We start from the raw sequence: 15,130 nt of genomic DNA, 5'->3' as shown, positions 1-15,130 counted from the left end.
CAGAAAGGGCAGGGCCAAGGGGCGAGGCCTGCGCCCTAGCTTATGTCCGTGACGACCCGGATGGGGGCCCAATTGGGAACAGCGTCTAGGAAGTGGAGGCACTGGCTGAGTGACTGCAGGGGGCCTCCCAATGAGCCGCTCATCGTTGTCGGGCAGGGCCTGCTGCGAAAGACCCCGGGCTGGCTGGACGAGAGGGGACCCTGGGGCCCCCAGAGTACGAACGGGAAGAGAGTGCGTTTTCCTGTCTGCCTCCAGGGAGCGGGAAACAGAGTAGCCGGAGAAGCGACCCCTAGGGCTCGGCCAGCAGCCAAGGATGTTAAGCAGCTCACGGCGGGACGGTCCTCGACCTGGGCGGGGTACAACCCCTGGAGTCGCTGGGCCGCGCGGAGGCCTGTGGAGCTCAGCCGGGAGAAACTGGGAAAACGCGTCACATGGGGAAGCTATTTCTGCTTCTCGCCAGCCTTCGGCTCTAGGGCTTGCTCCCGGGCGGTCTCCCCAAAGCCATCGTACCGTGATTTGTGGGAGGAACGTTTGGCTGCCGAGCTTATCAAGTAGGTACTGAAGGGGCGCTTCCCTCCACCCAAGCGCCCTCGGCACCCAGAAAGGTGATGAAAGAGTCCAGCCATGTACTGCAACCGCCCAGACGGCTCCAGTGGCCCTTTGGAGCGGCTGTAGTATTAGTAAGCTGTGAGATCTGGGTTTCACACCCCGGCTCTGCCACTCGCTGGCTGTGTATGTCGTGTCCAAGTCACTTCAGTACTCTGAACCTGTTTTCCCTTCACATTTGAGATACCTCGCAGGGTTGCAGTTGAAGACACATTGTAAGCTACACTCCCTCGCCTTTACCCCTAACTCTATCCCACGTGCCTTGTGTGAGGAATATCATAGGTGCCCCTAAATATCTTCGTGTATGAATTGAGGTTCAAGTGTGCGTTTTAAAAATTACTTCCTAATTTTTCGTGAAAAACTAATGGAATGTCTCTTGTTCTTTCAGGTTAGCGGAAGACTCCAGCAACCCCCTTCAACCGGATGTTAGTTTCGTATATAATTTTCTCAACCAAGAGAAGCTAACGAAGGCAGAAAAGAGGTTTAAAGAAAAGGCAATGGTGGAAATGATGAAGCTGGACAAGCAAATCAAAGAATTTCAAGTCCGGCTAGAACCCCTAGTGGAGCAAACCAGGCAGTTACTCACCGAAAAGGCACATGTTCAGGAGGAAAACCAGTTCTTTCTGGAATACATGACCAAGCACACTGAGGAGGCTAAACAGCGAGCCGAGAAGCTGTGGAACTACTGTTTACAACAAAGTAGGGAGATTGAACAAACGAGACAAAAATTAGCCTCCAAATATGTGGAAAAAAATTCAGCGCTTAAAACAGAGTTCCTACAGAAGGCAAATATCCTATCCAATCTGAATCAGCAATTGCACCGAATGAGGGACGTTTTCATAATAAAGGAGAAACAGGAGAAAGAAATTCAGACATTACAGGAGGAGATAAAGAAAACCCCGGCTGAGACAGCTGCAAAGAAGGAGGCCATGCTGGTCCAATTCCTCCAGGAAAAAGCATCACTGGCGGCACAACTGAGTGAGCTAGACGCCAGGCGAGTGGGAAAGAGACCAACAAATGGGATTCAGGCCTTGGAGAAGGCAGCAAAGCAGTACACTTTGGACTTCCACAGTAGTGTCAACAGACAGAACCAGCGGTTACAGAAGGAAATTCCACAGCTAATTCAGAAATACCGGAAGTTGGAGGCTACTCAGAGCCATATAAAAAAGAAAAAGCAGCAGCTGCAGCAGGAGCAGTGGTACCTGGAGTGCTTAAGCCGCGGGAGGCAACGGCTGCAAGAAAGGCGTAATCTGTGCCCAAATGGACAGGGTACTCCCAAAGACCACACTGAACCCTGCCCTAGGCACCAAATCAAGGATGCTTCCAGAGTAATTCCTAAAATAACTCTGACTAGGTCCGGACTGGAGCAAGGGTTCTTAGGTGCTACCTAACATAAACCTGGTTAGGAAGGCTTTGGGATCTCTGGTTGCTATGGTAAAATAACCATCATAATGTGTTAGTGTGAAGGATTCGGTGTTTCTCCAGCAGTACTGCTAGATTATTTGTGGGACTGCCTTCCCTTAAAGTTAGGTTTTTCTTTAATTAGCTCTTGTTAATAAACAGGATGTTTCTCATACCTCCAGATAACCCAATACCATTTGCCAGAAATCTGCTGGTGAAACTAGTTCAAGAACACCACCTTGAGGAAAACACTTGTGTGGTGTGTTTCACCTAGCTAATTTAGGCTTCTTTATAGAAAAAGTCGCCCCCGAAGCATACCATTTCAGATTGATGTATATGTGTGCTCTCTGTTCCATAAACAACAGTGTATCCTCATCTTTTGGCCATGTTAGCATACAAAGACAAAGTGATTTTACTCTCTTTGTAAAGTCTGTGACAGTGACCGGAAAGCTCCTTGAGTAGTTCTCTCAAGACTGAAAAATACTCTAATTGCAAGTATAATAAGCCCTAGGCAGAATGACCTTCTGTCTGACACTCAGCCCATACAATTGTGAGAAGGGATGAGAATTAGAGGGATGTACACAAGGTCAGCTCTGACTTTCGAAAATAATCTTTGTGGAGAAATACCTCTAGCCTGAATGAGGTACTGAATGACTCTACCTGTTTCAGGAAAAAGTATCAAAAGGTTTTTCAAATATTTGGAGAACGTTTTAAAGTCTTTTGCCATTTATTTCCCTAATAACATCCTAAATTCCAAGATGACAAGTAAAATGACTGAAGGTTCTGCAGAGTGAGTACTTTAGTTTTAAGTCACTTACATTTTCTTACTACATATGCACTTACTTGTCCTTGAAATGCCTTTGTTATTCACGTCTATCCTATGTTTATGCCCCTTAAGTAGAACTAGGAATAGTATTTTAAATTAGTATAGACTTTTAAGGTAGTTACAGTCTTTGGCACTTACGACATACTGATAGGTAGACCAGGGATTTATGTGGACCCTGTACAGAAATATAACTCCGTATTTTTACATTGTCCCCAATGGGAACACAGAATCAACTTTGTTTTCAAGAGACTGTCAGTGATGAAAAACTTCACAATAATTTTCCTGGATTTTCAGTTTTATATGTAAAGTGAATTCCTCTAAAATTGGATTCAGAAAAAGAATCTCCCTCAATGTGCCTTTAACTCCTAGCACTGAATTTCTGTTAAATGTGCTATTTCTTGGTTCTTAGGCAAAATTTTTGTTATTTGAAAATAAAAACCTCGGATTATTATTTACCCAATGATCACTATTGTTTCGATGCTCTTACACTTTCTCTCTCTTCTCTTTACCAACTCTGCATGTCTTCTTCATACTAGTGTGTACATAATAAAACTGCAGAACGTTAGGTGGCCCACAGGTACATTAACCTGAATAGTTCAGTTTAGTGGAGCTAAAAACACAGAAAGCCTGAACTTCAAAACCGTGGTATCCAAGACACATTGAAGCCCTTACTCTCTGGGGATGCAAAAAAACCCACAAAAAACAAACAAAAAACCAACCATAGGAAAATAACTAAAGATAAGGGGTTTGAAAATAGGAAGGATAAAGAATTTTATTTTGCTATTAATTCCCCATCCTGCCAGTGTTATCCTGATGATCTAATTCAGTTTCTTTTGAATTCCTCTCATCCCAGATAAATCTGATCTGGTATACTATGTCTGACTCTTGCTTTGAGTATCATTCTGAGGGCTGAAGACTAAAGGGTGAGTCATCTGACAAAGGTCCTTGGAAATCCGTATCTGCAAGCCACCAGTAAGTTGGCCAACTAGGATCTCAGTCTACTCTTTGCTATGCAGGAAAGGAAAGAGGGTGATGTTACAGAAAGTGCGTTTGGATGGAAAAAATCTCCGAGCTGAAATTTAGGTTTAAGACTTGAATGATAAAATGAAGCCTGCAGTGCAAGAACTGGGGAAGAATCATTCCAGGCAGAGGGAACAGTGAATGCAAAGGCCCTAAGATGGGAAGGAGCTTGGAAGGATCAAGGAACAGAAGAGTCAGTGTGGCTAAGTGTAGTTGGGGAATGGCCAGAGAACAAAGGTGGAGGTGAGGCAGAAGAGGCTAAAAGGTTAATGGTGGGATCACAGAGGGCCTTAAAGGATAAGATAAAGGAAATGACTTTTTTCTTAGTGCACTGAGAAATCACTAGGCTTTGAGCATGTGAATGAAGTCTGATTTACAATATAAAAAATTCACACAGCTGTATGAGGAGTGTACCAAGCCAGAGAAAAGCAGAAGAAGGAATCCACTGAGGAAGCTATGGCGTTGAGACCAGAGGTGGTGGTGATGGTTTGGACAGGGATGGCAGACATGGATGTGAAGAGAAAATATAGAGGAGAGCCAACTGTGATGGTGGGGGTGGAAATGAAAGGGGAAAATGAAGCAGAAGTAAAATTCCTAAAGTGTTCCCTTTGATGAAGGAAATGAGCATAATGTATCTTTTCTTGTTTGTATGAACTGGTTTTTTACATGAAGCATTTCAGACATACCAAAAAATACAGAAAACTATAACAAACTCACTATCTATCTGAAGATACAAGAACTTACCATTTGTAGTCCCTCTGAATCCCATAAGCACTATTTAAATTTGGTGTGTATCATACCTGTGCATGTTTTCATGATATTTTTCTATATTTTATTAAAATATAAATATTTTAATAACTTATTTTCCCAGACATTATTTTTGAGATGTATCCATGATACAAGACCTGGTTTATTTGATAGCTGTGATAGTTGACTATCACAACTTACCCAGTCTCCTGATGATGGACAAACGTAGGGGATAAGGCTCACAGAGACCCAAGAATGTATCATGTTTCAAAGAACAGACATTTTTTGCTCATATAATAGTCTAAGATAGATAAATCTTCCTCATTGTCAAATAGTACTTCTTGGGGTGATTCACGGAATCAACACCTTCCATGTTATGCTCTACCATGCCCTAGAGCTGCCATATCATCTGCATCTAGATGATCAGCCAGAAGAAGAGGAAATAAAGCATCGAGGTACACTCACTCTGTTAAAAGTTCTGGCATATTATTGATACATATCTCTTCTATTCACATCCCACCAGAAAGAAGTTAGTTGGCTACCCCAACACTATAGGGGATTGGGGTGGAGGGCTGGAAGTGCAGTCTAGCCATTTCTTCTGTAATACTATAACTCTGCAAGGTGAAGCAGATTTTGGTGGACAGTCAGTAGTCTCTGGTGTAGGATGTTTCCAGTGTGTACTGGAAATTGGACTGCAATATCATTCTTGAAGATCTCTACTGGCACACCTGGACAGGAGGAGTTTCTCTGTATAGACTCAGGCCTGAAATTGCTGAGTCTCAGGGCATATTTTACTAGATCCCACCAATTCTTTTGAAATTGATTGTACCAATGTCCATTCCAAACCATGCAAGGAGTTCACATTGCTCCAAAGTCTAGCTACACTTGATACAGTCCAACTTCAGTGAATATTATTCTAATGAATGTGGTTAAAAAACTTAAAAATTCAATAGTATGATTAACATCCTCTCTAGTGAGTCCTGCTGACCCCTGGCTCAGGTAGTTAAATAAAAGGATTGCCTACCAGGGTCCTGGATGAAATTGGGCATGTTTAATTTCAAACCAATTACAGGCACATGTCTGAGTTATTGAGGGTTTGGGTCTAGACCACCTCAATAAAGGGAATTTCACAATGAAGCAAGTCACATGAATTTTCTGGTTTCCTAGTGCATGTAAAAGGTATGTTTACCCTGTAGTCTAAAGTGTGTAATACCATTATGTCTAAAACAACAATATACATGCCTTGGGAGGGAAGGGTATAGCTTAAGTGGTAGAGCACATGCCTAGCATGCCTGAGGTTCTGGGTTCAATCCCTAGTACCTCCACTGAAAAATCAAATAAATAAAACTAATTACCTCCCCCCTGCAAAACAAACAAACAAAAAAACAATATATATGCCTTAATTAAAACTGATACCTATAAAGGGAAGAGCAATAAAGCAAGGTATGCATGTATTCATTTGAACCAGATTTCAACAGCTGAAGAACTACTGAGACAACTACACACTATTTCTTCCAAATTCATTCTCATCTCTTGTCATCTTCCTCCCCCCATACACTGTGTCAGCAAGAAGTCAGGCAGCACGTTGCAGTCAGTGAACAACTGGAAACATCATTCTAACACAGAGTCATTTATTTTTCTTGCCACTGCCAAACATTCCCCAAGTCTTACTCACCAGAAATTAACAGAGCTTCTCCATTTTCCTCCCTGACAATCCTCATGTATGGAAAGGGCTTTAAGGGAGCAACTGCCAAAGACAATGTTGAGTGGATAGACCATGTCCTTCCCTTGTTTCAAAACAACCTGTTCTGGCAGTATCCCAATCAGGTTTCAATGCTCCCATGTATGAAAGTGGTCTTCAAAAAGCCCACATTTTAAGGCTATATGGAGGAGCACAGAAAACAGAGTTAAAAGTAGTAACAGCCGTTCAGAATTTGAAAAGGTACTACTGGTCCATATTAGTGTTAAGGGTCTCTGGCTTTTTATGTGGCATATGCCACAAAAAATTGGCAAGAATATAGGAGACCAATATTTATGGAAAAAGGAAAGAGAATCCAGGAACACAACAACAGAGCTGCTCTAACCAATGTTCCAGGAAAAGCCAGCCTCAAAGAGAAATTGCCAGATAGACCTTATCAGGTAGGCAGGAGGTTCAGAAAAAGAAATTTTCTTTCCAACTCCAGATTAATATCTACACCTGGTGTCAAAGTCTCAGGATATAAAGAGGACAAGAACACAACATTTTAAAAAGAGAGTCAAGGACAAGATTATACGATATTCTCAGAAAATTCATAGAGACAGACTTTGGCTAAAGGGAGAAATGAGTACTTAACAGAGTGCAGACTAACAAGTCATGTCAAGTCCAGGGAAGAAGGAATGTGCACCTTGGCTACTGGCCTTCGTGGCAGTACCAGCAATATTAGGGGTCTGTGTCAAAACATCAGGGGCAACACAGTATTTCTCAATCCTTAAAACTGAGAGAGCAAGACAAGCTGCAGGAGGGCACTGTTCATAGCAACAGATAGGGCCTCACAGCTAGGAAATCTGAGGCAATATTTATTTCTGCTGCTACTATATTCTTTCCTGTCATTTTATGTGTGGGACACCTTCCTCCTAAAGCTGCATTTCATGCCTGTGGGTCTAGTTATTCACTGCCATCTGGGACAAGTAAAGCATTTCCCAAGGAAAAGCTGTGTCCGGAGGGTCTAGCCTTTTTATTCTAAGTCTGTTTTCTCACTTTCAATCCTGAAACCATATTGAGACGACAAACAGCCTCCATAAATTTTGTCACCCAAACAGACAGGGCAACCTTATTATAGGAGTGACAACAGTTCTAGGTTCTAGGCTTGTTACATCACAAATACAAAATGATAAGTCAGTATGGTTTTTAGAAGTTAGTTTGGAATTGTTTTACAAACTAGATGGTGGAGTGACTACGAAGTCAATGGAACTTCCAAGAACTTTCTACATCCAGTATGGAAAGGACAACCAAACAGATTTCTTAGTCTTATACGGGGCAAGAGGGGCCTATAATGGGCCTTAAGAGGGAGCTCTTTGGGCAAGATAAGAGAAAAACAAGAGGACTCCAATCAGGAATAGCAGGAAAACCTACCAAAAAGGATGGGGTGGTAGAGGGTCCAAGGGAATCAGTAGGGAAAACAGTGAAATTTACACAGGAGGAAAGAGCTGAGAAGGTTACAGTCTTACACAAACAGCTAAAAGAGTAAATTTCTCTTGACTCAGCCCCGTGACTCAGGCCTCCCAGCACAGGTCTCCGAGACCACAGTATCCCATCCACTCTCCCAGGAGTGCTTCACACTGACTGCCTACTTCTTTCCTCGTTTATGATTTGTCTTTGGGGGCTTGACTTTCTGGTACTGTGCTGGCACTGGCTCCTGCTCTGGTTCTTTACAGGTCGCCACTAGCAGTTCCTCATGACTCCTCCTCTGATCCTTCCCTACTCTAAGACTCAGCTCTGTCTCAGGAAGCTCAATGCCAGGCTGCTGCCGCCTTCTTAGAGACCTTCGGCTCCTGTGCTGCTGCCTCCGTTTTTCTTCTTCTTGCTGCCGCTGCTTTATCTTCATCAGCTTCTCAAAGCTCTTGGTCGTTGTTGGATTGACAACAAACCAATCCTACAGAGGCAAAACAGAAACATTATCCAGTCAAAATATAGGAAGGGCATCTGGAAGCAGTGTAGGAAGATTTTTTTTAAAAGGCATGATTAAGGCAGAACACAGGAAGGAAGAAAGATATGAAACCAGAGCCTGGAGAAATTCAGTACAGAGGAGTCATTAAAAGCATTTCTTGTATGAGACATAATTTGGGGAACTTTAGTAAGAGATCTACAAAGTCTGACTACTTAGCATCATCCCAACCATTCCTCCCCTTTTAAAAATCTCCTCATCATATGTAAAGCATTGGGCCCGAGGTGACTTTTATTGCTTGATAGTGTAGTGATTAAGAGCATGAATTCTGCTGCTAGACCACCTGGGTGCAAATCTCAGCTCTGTTTCTAGCCATGAACCATCAGAAAATTACTTAACCTGAATCTCAGTTCAAAAAATTAAGGGTTGGAGGACACAGAATCCAATGAAGAAGTATTCTTGCAAAAGAAAAACAAATCAAAACACACACACACAAATAACAATGTCAATCTAAACAAGAGGTCTGATCAGTCTTCTAGTTTTAACTACCAATTTATAGGAAATAGCCGGGATAGAGGACTACTGCCCACAGGAATGCAATCAGCCAAATCCAAGAAGTGGGTAAACATAGGTGACAAATGTCCTGGTTTCTTAAATAACAGGAGAAAAAAATGAAGGAAATTTCTACATGTGCATTGCCTAGTGAGATAGCCATTAGCCTTGTGTGGCTAATAAGCTCTTGAAAAGTTCCTAATCCAAACTGAGATATGCTTTCTATGTAAAATACACACTCAATTTCAAAGGCTTAACATGAAAAAAATATAAAGTATCTCAATAATTCTGTATTGACTACATGTTTAAAAAAGATAGTATTTAAGACATATTGGGTTAACTAAAATACAGTATTAATTTCCCCAGTTTTCTTTATGCTTTTTAAAAATGTGGTTAGTAGAAAATTTTGAATTACATACGTGGCTTACACTACATTTCTACTAGATAATGCTATTCTAATTAAAATAGACAAATGCAGTATATGGACCTTTGCTTCAGATCTTGATTGGAATAAACCAAATCTGAAAAAAAAAAATGAGATAAATCAGGGATATGTAAATAATGAGTGGATATATGATGGATTAAGGAACCACTGTTAATTTTTTCAGTGTGATGTTTATTGCGGTTAAATATTTTTAAAAGTCCTATATTTTTAGACACACAGGTTGAAAGAAGTACTGAGAGCTGACACAGGATATGGAATTTGCTTTAAAATAAGCTTTTAAGGGACAAGAAAAGTGGGTAGGGTTATAAATAAAACAAGATGGGCCATGCACTGAGGACTGTGAAAGCTGTTCATTACACTATTCTGTTTAGTTTCACGTGTTTCAACATTTCTGTTTAAAAAATGCAGTGTAAGAAAATGAGGCAGAAAGGGAGGAACAGGTAAAGATGTTTACACCACCACATAGAGTCCATAAATACAGGCATAAATTACTAAACAAATGCTTGGGGAGCAAGTCCCAAACTAAGTAAAATTTGCTGGAGACGGAAACTAGAGAAACAAATGAATATACAAAGGCCAGATTTTGTCAGGAGATAATTATCTTTCAAATACTTTCTGGAGCATAAAAAAGTACACCTTTATGGCAGGGGGAGGTAATTAGGTTTATTTATTTTTCAGTGGAGGTACTGGGGATTGAACCCTGGACCTCACGCATGCTAAGCATATACTCTTCCACTGAGCTACTCCCTACGCGCCTTAAAAAGGTACACTTTTATCGTAAAAAAAATAAGACTGCCTACCCGAAGAAATCTCAGATATGGAAAGGGATTACTAAAGCTTCAACCAGTGAAGCAACAGGAACAACACTGGATGACACTAACAAAAGCCCACATTGCTAAGAACTATTATATCTGAGGGCAGAGAACAGTGCTATTTTCCCTCACAAGGCAATAAGATTTTCTGCAGTAAGATATTCAAGAGAATGCACCCTCTATTCCTTAAGCTTCCACAGTAAGGGTATTTCACTATATAGTAAACAATTTCTCTGTTCACCTGGAATCCTAAAAACTTTCCCCAAGAGAAAACTCTTGACCTTCTGAACTTAACAGCATTTTCAACAGAATTTCTGATTTTCTAATTTTTAAAATTTGCAACTTTCAAGAAAAGTTACAATAGTTCAATGAACACCTAGATTGACCATTGTTAATTTCTCTCTTCCCTCCCTTCCTTCCTCTCTACCATTTCTAAGTTAGTTGCAGACATGATACTTCATCCCTAACTACATCATCATGTATCTGCCTAAGAACAAGGGCATTCCCTTGCATAACTACAATTATCACATTTGGGAATATTAACATTGATGTATTACTATTACTTAGTAGTACAGTTAGTATTCAAACTGCCTTAATTTTTTCAAGAACGTTGTTTACATTCTTTCTATGCGGTATTTCAATAATATTACAAACAGGTTGCTCAAAGACGTTGGAATACTAGAAAGCAGAAGTAAACATTATATAAACATTCCAAAGGTGTCAATGCAGTCTAGTTGCCACACGCATCATTTAATTGGATTTAAGACAATCAGAAGAGTCAGCGATTCTCACACTCACAGTGATTTCAAATGCTTTCACAGAAAAATACAATTAAATGTCAAATTTTAGGTAGTATTTTAACCCCAATGTCTCCAGTAGACACCCTGGTTTCCTTGACAGTCCTAGCCCACAAAAACAGGCACAAATCCACTTCTCTTATGGCATATTCACGGGGTCCACATATTTACAAAAACACTGGGGGAAAACAGAAACCTCACCTCAGCATGGACAGAGTTGATGTGATACTTGACACCACTCTCTGACACAAATTCTTTTTGACACAGAAGACATTTGTATTTTCCAGCCACAAAGGTTCCCTATTTTTAAGAGAGAAAGAAAGAGAATGGTTAGTAAATTCAGCAACACAAACCCGGGCCATGGGTAGGGGCTGTTAGAGATGAAAAGAGAGGATACTACTTTAGCAAAATGAAGAAGGAATAAAATCCAAAATGACAATATATTTAGGAAAACCTGCTTGGGCGTATTATCACTGTTATACATCTAATCTTAATGCAATTCTACACCAAATACTCACCACTCCCTCCTAATCCCAACACAACCTGAAGTTCCTCTACTTTTATTATGTAACACATCACATTTTTCTATCTTCCCTTATGGCTTCACTTCCAGGTTCTTGGTTCCTCCCACCAAATGACCAAACTCCTGAAGTTCAATGAGACCAATGTGCAATTCTACCCACTACAATCAACCCACTACTGCAAAGAGTGCCCTGGGAATCCAGAATTAGAAGACTAACCTCCACAAGACCTAGCTGAAGGACTCAGAAACTAAGATTGAAATGACAAACTCCTAAGCATTTCTGGACAGGTCTGGTTTGGATGCCTACAAGTCCCTTGTTGCCATGAACTAAGACCTCTCTCCCCTCCTGAAGCTTCTAGTTTCCATGGTGCTCATATTGTGTGGAGATACTTCTGAATGGGAATGGAAAGTGGCAGCAATCCCCACAGCTGGTGGGTTGTAGGCACCTTGGTCAACATGGAAAAGATTCAGTGAGGTGAATGGCTGTCAGCCTGACACCCAGGGACACCTCCCATCCCCAGAAGCCAGTATAGTTCAGATGGATTTGAGAATCTTCACCAATCCAGATAAGCACATGTAAGGTGACTCTAGGAAGTTGAAGGCCCAATAAGACAGGGCAGGCCCAGTGTGGTAGAGGCTCAGGTGGAAGAAGTTAAATCCCTGGTAGGACTCAGAACTGTATGTTTTCGTCCAAATTTTTTCATTGCTATGATTTATGGCTATGTTGGCCTGTTCTGCATCTTGACTATACCCTGGCACTCCACCCAGTAAAGGACCAAGAATCTCTGGGACAAAAACAAACAAACAAACAAAAACTAAACCAGCCTTTAAAGATAACAGCAAACAGGACAACTAGCTGTTCACCAAATCTGAATTCTCTTCCATGTCAGATTATTTTAGAGGTCACAGTAAGATAAAGAGTTCAGAACATTACAAACCAATGTACAAGAGCCCAGGTGAGCTTTAAGGCCAGATACACTACTGTAGACAGCCTCACAACCCTGAAAAAGAGAAGAAGAAATCATGTGAAGATTATACCAAACAGCATCCTTTTCTTAGCAATATGGCCATTTACACTAATCCACTCTACCTTTGGGAGGAAGAAGCCCAATAAACTGCACCACAAACCACAAAGAAAAAGAATTCACATGCAAGCTGAAGAGCAAGAAGAAAACAAGGAAAAGTAAAAGAAAAGGAGGTGAATAAGTTGTTTAGAAAAGCTTAAAACATTCTCTTCCCTGGTATTTTTTCTGATACTTAGAAAAACACACAAAATTGTATGGTCAGATTTTTCCAAAAATCAGCTTAACTTTAGTGCAATTGTGTCTCTTATTTCTTGTATATCTACTCCTCCCAAAGTAATGCACATAACAGCTGTAATAGATTAAATATGGCTGGAAATTCTCTGCCACTCTTCCCATCAAGAAGTGGAGCCTATCTATCCTCCCTTTGAAACTGAGTTACTCCTGTGATTCCTCTGACCAACAGAAGGCTGTGGCATTGATGCTGAACTAATTCTGAAGCTAGGCCTAACAGATCTGCAGCTTTCACTTGGATGTTCTTGCAATACTCTGTCTGAGAATTCAGTCACCATGTACCCTGCTGGTAATCAAACTACCATGCAAGAGACACCAGGTGGAAAGCCAATCTCCCAGCTGAAGCAGGGAAATGGCCGCTTAGAAGCCACCCGACATTCAGGCCCCATCAGAACTTCCAACTGAATGCAACCCATGAATGATCCCAGTTGATGCCATGTACTGCAGGAGAACTGCCCTCTGAGCCCTGGCAAAACTGTTAACAAATAAAGTAACTGATGTTTTAAGCCTCTGAGGTTTAGGTGCTTTGTCACAAAGGAATGAATAACTAAAACTATAGCAGATGCTTAATAAACATTTATTGAATAAATGAATGAGAAAGAACCACCTGGTTAGGACACTGAATGCGATGATACTTCTTGATATCTGACTTCCATTTGTGTAGTACTTCCTGGCTGAAGGTAGGTAACCCAGGGCGAGTATATTTTAACTGTAAGACAAGAAACATTTTATTGGAGGAATTCAACTTTCAACCAAAATATCCCCAAAGTAACAGAATTACCTTCAGGTTATGTAATTCTCGAATTGCAGAAGTACATTTTCATATATAAAAAAATTATAGTATGTAAGATTCTTTAAAGTTCCTGAAATGCACAAGCATAACTTCCTATTGTTTTATCTTGAAACAATTTAAGACAAACATCTTAAACATCTTTAACAGAGGACAGGAGACTTTCAGATATAACACTTCATCTAAAGTTGAAAAAAAAAAAACTAGTGACAGAGCATTATACAGTTAAAATATTTGTCACAAAAGAGAGAGAAAGGAAAACAAAATAAAACAAAACAAAAAAAGAGAGAGGGATACAAATATGCTCTCTCTATATATATAACATATATATTCTAAGTATGCTTTATACTCAAGGTACATATATACATACAAAGTAACATATTCAATAGAAATATATGTATATGAGTCAAAGGCTATAAATCAAAATGTTAACAGTAGTATTCTCTGGATGCTAAAATTTTGAGTGATTTTAATATTTTTCCTGCTTTTCTGCATTTATCATTTTTCTTCAATGACATCATGTTAATTCTTAATATTTTAAAAATACTTCCACACAAAAAATTAAGGTTCAACCTAAAACAAGAATGTGAGAAAACTCAGGGAATAGAAACTTAATCTTTGCTTCTACTGCAAAATAGAATTATTCCTAGCACTTCTTTTCACATGTTTTGACACCAGTCTTTATTTTTTACAACTCTAACTAGTTCCCAGAAAACAGTTATTAACACCTAGAGAGACACTTCTTACAAAGCCCACCATTGGTAACACAGAATTGTATTTCCAGTGAGTAAAGAACTCTCCTGCTTGAAAAATGGAAGTATCTGTAAAGAAGCAGATTCTCTGAGACAGAAAAACAGAACCAAAGCCCACTGAGGTAATGAGGGGAGTAAGAAAGGTAAACTAAAGAACCTCTGGTAAATCAGAGTACAAAGCTGGCTTTATTTTTAAGCATTTCCTCTCTTCTGGTCATTTTAACAATATTAATTCTTCCAATCCATGAGCATGGTGTATCTTTCCATTTGCTTCTGTCATCTTCAATTTCTTTCATCAATGTCTTAAGAGTTTTCTAAGTATAGCTCTTTGACCTCCTTTTTGATATTTACTCCTAGGTATTCTATTCTTTTTGATGTCACTGTAAACGGGATTTTTTTTTTGATAGTTTGTTTTTGGTATATAGAAACGCAACAGATTTCTGTATATTAATTTTGTATCCTGCAACTTTACTGAATTCATTTATCAGTTCTAATTGGTTTCTGGTTTGTGTGTGTGTGGCATCCTTTGGATTTTCTATATATAGTACTATGTCACCTGCAAACAGTGACAGTTTTACTTTTTCCTTTCCAATTTGGACACCACTGATTTCATTTTCTTGTCTGACTGCTGTGGCTAGGAATTCCATTACTGTGTTGAATAAAAGTGGCAAGAGTGAGCATCCTTATCTTGTTCCTGGTCTTAGAAGAAAAGCCTTTAGCTTCTCATCACTGAAGATGTTACCAGTGAGCTTGTAATAGATGGTCTTTATTACACTGAGGTATGTTCCCTTGGTAACCTCCTTGTTGAGAATTTTTATCATAAAAGGATTGCACTTTGTCAGAAGCTTTTTCTGCATCTATTGGGACAATCAAATGCTTTTCTTTCTTCAATTTTTGAA

At 40.0% G+C, this 15,130-nt stretch overlaps 2 protein-coding genes across 6 annotated transcripts in view; one reads left to right on the top strand and one right to left on the bottom strand.

Moving 5' to 3' along the window:
• The first annotated feature begins 7 nt into the window (after positions 1–7).
• On the top strand, positions 8–3,296 carry CCDC121 (coiled-coil domain containing 121). Its single transcript, XM_014563483.2, has 2 exons — positions 8–551; positions 995–3,296. Exons 1-2 carry the CDS (start codon positions 43–45, stop codon positions 1,995–1,997), a joined length of 1,512 nt encoding a protein of 503 aa, XP_014418969.1. The 5' UTR covers positions 8–42; the 3' UTR covers positions 1,998–3,296.
• Positions 3,297–6,211: 2,915 nt separating this feature from the next.
• Positions 6,212–15,130, bottom strand: part of ZNF512 (zinc finger protein 512) — a 31,885-nt gene continuing 22,966 nt past the window's right edge. For 3 of the 5 annotated variants that reach the window (XM_014563480.2, XM_032497257.1, XM_006189737.3), the window contains 4 exons: positions 13,297–13,398; positions 12,312–12,374; positions 11,052–11,150; positions 7,927–8,232 (listed from right to left, as the gene is read on the bottom strand). In XM_014563480.2, coding sequence (XP_014418966.1) covers positions 7,927–8,232; positions 11,052–11,150; positions 12,312–12,374; positions 13,297–13,398 — 570 coding nt within the window. Of the gene's footprint in view, positions 8,233–11,051; positions 11,151–12,311; positions 12,375–13,296; positions 13,399–15,130 lie in introns of all 5 variants that reach the window. The other 2 variants (XM_014563479.2, XM_014563481.2) reach the window with 1 other exon arrangement.

The sequence above is a fragment of the Camelus ferus genome, chromosome 15 (genome assembly GCF_009834535.1).
Source record: "Camelus ferus isolate YT-003-E chromosome 15, BCGSAC_Cfer_1.0, whole genome shotgun sequence".
Taxonomy (NCBI): domain Eukaryota; kingdom Metazoa; phylum Chordata; class Mammalia; order Artiodactyla; family Camelidae; genus Camelus; species Camelus ferus.
Note: the sequence above shows the minus strand (reverse complement) of the source record. Positions and strands in the feature narration are given on the sequence as shown.